Below are 7,051 nucleotides of genomic sequence, written 5' to 3'. Positions count from 1 at the left end.
ATTAGTCTATGATTTGACAATATGGTGTTATAGTAAACATGTACTAATGACGGATTAATTAGGCTTAAAAAATTCGTCTCGTGAAATACTGACGGATTATATAATTTATTTTTTTATTAATATCCAAACACCCTATAAACATCCTTCCCACACGTCTCCTGAATTTTAATCACCGAATCCGAACACCACCTCAGATGCTCTCAAGTGCCGATTCGTTGCATTGCATCCAAGTGGTAGTGGTACGGCGGCCTCCTTTTTTTACCTTTAACTTTTTACATTACATCCTCATAGCCTGTCACTGGCTAGTACTACAGCTCCTGTTCCCGCCTTCCGTTGGACTTCCGCCAGCTTTGGCCACTAGCTATGCCTTGTTGGAAGTCCAGTTCCATGCATGTACAATGCCCACCGTTACATGACATCGGCTTTTTACGCTAACCCTGTTCGGCTGGCTGCTGCCGGCTATTCGGCTGGTACTGTTGGTATTCTCTGAAACAAGCCGAGCCCAACACGCCGCAAAATCCTCGCTCACTCCCAGCCCTGGACGCCCCCACTCGCGCACCAGCTAAAGTTGAGGCTAGAGGCGTGATCCTCGGAGAAGAAGCCCGCCGCGCCGTCGTTGCCGATGACGTCCGAGTTGGCAAGCCATTCCTCCGTGAAGCCATAGCCGGCGCAGGTCTTGTACGAGTCGAAAGGGTATGTCGTCGGCCCGTGCTGCCACTTGGTCTCGAACACGGGGGGAGACGAGCAGCCTGTTGGTGCCGCCGCCGACATGTCCAAGAGCGGTGCACCGAAGCCGATGAAGGCCGGCTGCTCGAACGCCGCGCCGGAGTACGGCGACGCCTCCACGTCGTTGAAGACCACGCTCGAGTCGCTGTCCGAGGAGCCGTCCTTGCAGACCCCCGCTGGCGGCGCGCCGGCCGTCGCCTGGCGCTCCTCTGCCGTGTTATTGCCCGTCGCCTCCACCTTCACCGCAGCCTCCGGCGCCTTGGACAGCAGCTTCTGCCTCAGCTCCCTTATCTGAGGACCGCGCGCGCGCGCCGAAACGACACATCAGTGAGTGACGCGCTGTGTCCCCGACAAAACGAAGAGAGTAGACGGCTGACCGGCGGTGACAGCAATCACATACCTCGGCGGCGAGGGCGTCCTTGTCGCGGCGGAGCGCGTCGCAGTCGGCGCGGAGGGCGTCGTGGCGCGCGCGCAGCGCCGCAAAGTCGCGCTCCAGCGTCTTGGTCTTCCAGCGGGCGCGGCGGTTCTGGAACCAGACGGCGACCTGGCGCGGCTGTAGGGCGAGGTCGCGCGCGATGCGGGCCTTGCGGTCCGGGTCCAGCTTGTTGTCCGTCTCGAAGCACCGCTCCAGAGCGCGCACCTGCTCCTGCAACAGGCGCCGCTTCTTCTCCCCAAGCCCGCACGCCGACCGCGCCGCGCTGCGCCCGCCTGCCAGCTCCTCCTCCTCCTCGTCCACGTCGTCCATCTCGGCCTCCATCTTCGGCGCCGTTAGGGCCTCTTCCTCCGCGAACGCCAGCTTCTTCCCTGCAATACGCGCTTGCGATTTAACTACCAGGCGCTCGAATTTCCCGAAAATGCAAAGAACATTCTTTCTGCAGCTTTGTGACAGCGAGCTAACCAAATGCAAAAATGGAATGCAGGCAGAAACAACACCCATCAAATGTCAAAAGCACACATACTCAGCCTGTTCGGCAGGTCGTAAACGATCATGAATTATTTACTGCTAACTAGTTAGATGGGAGAGAGAAATACTGTTCTAACTTATAATCCACGGACTTATACGAGCAGACCTGCTAACAGGCTGAGTTTCATTGTCCGCTGCCGCTAAGTATTATACGGACATCACGGATGCAAGAAGTACAGACCTCGCAGGCAGCAACAGCATGCTCTGTAGTACCTGTTTCTGGGGATTCACGGCTGGCGGTGGGCCTCTTGGATTGCCTCTTCATCTTTGATCGGCACTTGGGCAGCTCTGGAAGGATTCGGAAATGGTGGTGATTCTATTTTAAGCAATTATGAGACTGGGGCAGGGGCAGGAGGAATCTTGGAAAGCAAGATGGCAGGATGGCTAGTTGCACGCACAAACAAGGGGGCTTTCCGGCCCTTTTGTTGGTCGGCGGCGATGGCCTGGACACTCTTCGTAAGTCGTGCTCTAAAGACGAAGCAAGTGGTGTGGTAGTGGAGTCCCTCTCTTCCTCCTTGTTGAGCAGGAGTGCAGGACGGATGTGGGAGAGCCAGAGAGGGGAGAGACCACAGGGGCAAACGACTGATGCAAGCGGCCATGGGGCTCGTATAAATAAAAGCAAGCAGCTCGCAGGGCCGGGCACCCCCGGTTGGAGTTGGACTGCGCCGCGATGTCATGTGCCAGAGATTTTTGTAGGATCCATGTGGTGGCATTGCCGGTTGGCGCCAATCTGCCTGTTCGGTTTACTGGTTTGTATCGTTGTTGGTTTGTGAAGAAGGACTGTTGGCTGGTTTGTGTGAGAGAAAAATACTGTTCCGACTGAAAATTTACGATTGTTTACGACAAGCCACAGCCAAACGAACAGGCTGAATGCCGGTTCCACCGTTTTAGAAGTGAATTCGATAATAATGTGAACCGATCGTCCGGGCGGTCGGAGGCACCCATATCCCATCCCAAACGTATCGGACCGCACGCCGAATCAATCCACCCGTGCCGCGCACCGCTCCCGCACTTATTCCTTATCCTTTCAACTGCTCACTCCCCGCAGCGCCCGCCCGATTGCCGGAATGGACACCATGCACCTCGCTGTCGCCGAGCCCGCCCCCTCCCTTCCTCCCCTCTGCGCGACCTCCATGCGAGCCCGCGCTCCCAGGGACCCCGCTCCCGCTCCCCCCCACCGAAGACGAGGACGACGACGGTGGCTCCGACGAGGTAGGTCGGTTCTTCTCTGGATCTGAGCACTCCTCCTCTCCCCCCCCCCCCCCTCCTCCTCCTCCTCTGGATCTGAGGGACGCAGTGGTGGCTAGGGGTCCGGCGAGCTCTGGGGTCCTATTCCCTCCTCCCTCCGATGAGTTCGAAGGTGATGGGCCAGGGGCTTTTTTGTATGCTTTTTTTTGTTGGTTCTCCCGTGTTGCAATGGGTGTTTTGGATGTTGCAACAAATGATTTTCAAATGTTGTAATGGGATTTTTGGGTCGTTGCAACAGATGTTTTTGCGATGTTACAGTACTACTGCTTGAGATGTTGCAGCACATAATTTTTGATGTTGCGGTACATGTTTTTTTGATGTCGCTGTACATGTTTTTCGATATTGCAGTACATATTTTTCGTTGATGTTGCAGCATATTTTTTAATGTTACAATACATATTTTTCGTTGTTGCGGTACATATTTTTCGATGTTGTAGACTTGCAGTGCATGTGTTTTCAATGTTGCACTACATATTTTTTTTGATGTCGCAGTATTTACAATCCGATGTTGCACTACATAATTTTTCCATATGTTTTGCAATGTTGCAGTTGAAGTGTTTCATGCTCTTTGTGGGACAGGGGCACGGTAGAGGAACGGGGTGCGTTGGGGAACGGGGGACAGGGGCGTGGTGGGGAGCAGAGGACAGGGGCGGGTCTTGTTCTATTCCGTTCCATGCGCGGAGGTGGGTGGGGTTCCGTAAGTGACCGACATCCGGACACACTCGCGCTGGAGGTCCGAGCGCTAGAATGGCCCCTGTGAATTTGGTCTCCGGTTTTCTTTTGAACAAAACGAGTTTTTCTTTTCCAAAAAATCAACGCTCTAGAAGCTGGTAATAACTATAAAGATAGTACTAATTCATAAGGTATTGCAATTGCAGCACACCCTTACCCAAGAAGAAACACATTGCTTAAGAAGAAAAACGAAGAAAATCATTAAACCATATAGCGTAGAACAAAGGTAAGGAAAAACTATAATTTTCCTTTCAACTTTAACCCATGTTACAAACAGTTTAGACCCAACAACAAAGACAATGCTACATCTAGATAAGTTTGTTGGCCAACCTGGATGAAGATGGCTTTATATTGGTGACCGTGGTTGTCACCGAAGAAGTCTATATGTATTTTTCGAACCGTGCTTATAAACATGAAAAAAAAATGCTTGTGTGTTGTTGAAACCGTGAGGCATTAATTGATTTCTCTTAGCATTGGGGAAAAAACAAGTCACGGATGCATATCACCTCGGCTATGAATGCACTAGATAGAATTTTGCTAAGAGAAGAAGTGGAGATCTTATATATATAAAGACACAGTATTGTGGGTACGAGTAAAATTCAACGTGAGAGTAGAAACCATACTTAGAAATGTTATGCGCAACATCCGACACAAAATACGGGAGGTTTATACAACCGTGACATACGCGCAACTACGAAAGCATGATGCACAATATGAAGTTTGTTCTTTATTTTAAAACAAATAGCGTTTTTATTCCAGAAAATAGCATTTTTTTACAGCTGTCTTCCCGCGGAAATAACGACATCCCAATATTTGTTTTTACGGTAGTATATCACCCTCCGTAGAATACGATATCCTTGTATTTAAACTCACACCCATCATATCCAAAACATTTAGCCACAAAGTATCCATGGTAGCCCGATAGCGTAACCATGGTTACTTGCCATAGTTTAATTAGCAATGCAAGCGAACCAAACAAATGCTCCGTTCGCGTGCCCTTAAATCCGGTTTGATCTGCTTCTTTTTCCATCTGAAACAGTATTTTTCTCTCATAAATTCCTCCAGCATTCCTCCAAACCATCTAAATTCCTCCAAGCGAACAGGCCCAAAATATTTTTATAGTTTGTCCTGCTCCGTTCGCGTGCCCTTAAATCCGGTTTGATCTGCTTCTTTTTCCATCTGAAACAGTATTTTTCTCTCATAAATTCCTCCAGCATTCCTCCAAACCATCTAAATTCCTCCAAGCGAACAGGCCCAAAATATTTTTATAGTTTGTCCTAGTTATAAAACCTTTTCTTCCCATGAGTTTTTCTTTTCAAAAAAGAAAAAGAAAAGGAAGGGGTTGCTTTATCTCTAGATTAGATTGCCCTTTCAAGCAGACCTTTGCTTAATGTGAACCCGGGCCACCATAGTCGACTACCAAGAAAGAGCTGTACGTCGGCGTCACGGCAATTTCATTTCGTTTCATTTCCACGAAACTGACGAACCGTTCTTCACACTCGCGTTAATTTATAGTATAAGCTTCTGACGAACGATCAGGAGCACCGATCGATGGACATATTACTTGCGATTTCCGTGCCGTAAGGATGCATGTGCACGACATCTAAAACACAATCTCTACGCTCCCCCGTTGATAAAATACTCGTTCAGAACTTGAGATGCAGCTGTACTGCCGCGAATAATGGTGCATGTTCGTCACGTTCTGCAGGAAGGAACTACCGGAGGCGGAGCCGGAGAGCCATGTTCGCGTTTGGCTGGAGCTGGAGCTCACAGAATCGCAGGATGGAAGAAGAAAGCGTCTGGTGAAGCTGGACTTGTGCGGTGGCGAAACGTGGCAGGCACTGGGCCGGCGGAAACGGCACCAGCGAGCCGGCAGTCCAGCTCAGAGCCGCGCTTTAGGAACCGTCCCGGGGACCCGCGGGCAGATTAAAGTAAGGAGGACAGCGACCGCGAGAGGTCCTAAAGTGCGGCTACCTAGCGATCGATGCTGTGCTGCAGTTGGAGGCTACTCCTCCAGGTCCAGGGATTTAAAGCCTAGCCTAGCCTAGCCGCAGGGTACTAGTACTGCTCACATATGCGTGCGCCGCGGCGTGCGCGCGTGATGTCAATTCGACGTTCTAGATGCGATGCCCTCGCCCCTCGTGTTCATCACGCAGGCGGAAATATCGCCTGTGGGGCGATGGCGTGAGTGGCGATGTGAATGGCTTTGGTAGTTTGCCTCGGCCAAGATTTTCTCCTCGTTTCATGCATGTCCATGCGAGGCTTTAATTTCGGGCTCATGTGATCCAAAGCCTATCTTATCCGGTCCGCTTGTCAACACCGTGATGTATCCGGCCGGCCGGTTTCATCGACATCAGGGTGACGCTGCTTCTGATGGTTTACATGCGTGTTTGTGTGTGTAGAGCAGTCAAAGAGAGACCAGCATCCTCTTCATCTGGGTTTGTTTAACTTATAAGTCGTACTTTTTCGGCCAACGAATAGTATTTTTCTCTCACATCAAATCAGTCAACGGTACTTTTAGCCATGTCTTATCAGTCAAACAAGTCCAAACAAACATGGCGAGGACATTTGTAGCCTATGGTTTATCTTATCTGTAGTAACTACAGGAAAGCAGTTTTTATCGGCCCATCACGATCGTGCTTCTTCTACATTTTGACACACGCAACCGCGCGCGACGGACCTCTTTGCAGAGTGCCCAAGATGCGATGGTCTATGCTTTTCGCCATGAGTGCCGTGCTGCCATCGGCACTTCTTGACTTGCTGAATGGATATAGCGGTAGTGCGCACTTGCAAGTCCCCCGCGAGAAAGGAGATACCACAATGCAGTGCCCGTCACTTGATGCTACATAGACCACGAATATGAACACCACGAACTTCTGGATACGATTGACGCATTGAGATCGGGCCCTGCCAAACCATCTCTGTTAGGCTGTCTCCAACCGGAGATTCGTTGCGGAATCAAATCTAAAATAGTTCTCCAACACAATATCTATAGTCTCTAACAGAGTATTTATATGGAAGACTTATTTTATATACCAGGATAGGTGTAACCCAGATATGAGAAGATCCATTTGCAGAAAGTTGTATCTTTTGGATCTTATTGTTAAAGAAGACAAAAATAAATATTGAATAAATTACCTGTAGCGTAACTCAAAGGACGAACGAGCCTTCTGTTTTGGTAGCAGGAGATAGTCTTATGTTAGATAAAACCCCATCGAGCCAAAGTGAACTCTGTAGCACCCGATGTTCTGAACAAATGAGAAAGTTGAATGTACTCGTAGTATCTGACAAACTGTTGTCACCGAACGACGTGCAGTACCGACCTTGATTCCAACAAGTTTCCAACCTTGATTGAGAGCAATGGACGCTTTCGAGTTCCGA

At 49.9% G+C, this 7,051-nt stretch overlaps 1 protein-coding gene across 1 annotated transcript; it reads right to left on the bottom strand.

The window, feature by feature from the left end:
• Positions 1-234: 234 nt before the first annotated feature.
• On the bottom strand, positions 235-2,305 carry LOC136505632 (homeobox-leucine zipper protein HOX13-like). Its single transcript, XM_066500798.1, has 3 exons — positions 1,904-2,305; positions 1,127-1,530; positions 235-1,017 (listed from the first exon to the last, which is right to left on the bottom strand). The coding sequence occupies exons 1-3, from the start codon at positions 1,953-1,955 to the stop codon at positions 526-528; spliced, it is 948 nt and encodes a 315-aa protein (XP_066356895.1). The 5' UTR covers positions 1,956-2,305; the 3' UTR covers positions 235-525.
• Positions 2,306-7,051: the final 4,746 nt, after the last annotated feature.

The sequence above is a fragment of the Miscanthus floridulus genome, chromosome 1 (genome assembly GCF_019320115.1).
Source record: "Miscanthus floridulus cultivar M001 chromosome 1, ASM1932011v1, whole genome shotgun sequence".
In the NCBI taxonomy this organism is placed as follows: domain Eukaryota; kingdom Viridiplantae; phylum Streptophyta; class Magnoliopsida; order Poales; family Poaceae; genus Miscanthus; species Miscanthus floridulus.
Note: the sequence above shows the minus strand (reverse complement) of the source record. Positions and strands in the feature narration are given on the sequence as shown.

Bases quoted from the DNA above. Each gene is read 5' to 3' on its own strand.
- LOC136505632 (XM_066500798.1), bottom strand. From the start codon at position 1,955: ATGAAGAGGCAATCCAAGAGGCCCACCGCCAGCCGTGAATCCCCAGAA. The intron at 1,531-1,903 runs GTACTACAGAGC...CGCGTATTGCAG, and splicing joins CCGTGAATCCCCAGAAACAG to GGAAGAAGCTGGCGTTCGCG. The intron at 1,018-1,126 runs GTATGTGATTGC...CGCGGTCCTCAG, and splicing joins AGGACGCCCTCGCCGCCGAG to ATAAGGGAGCTGAGGCAGAA.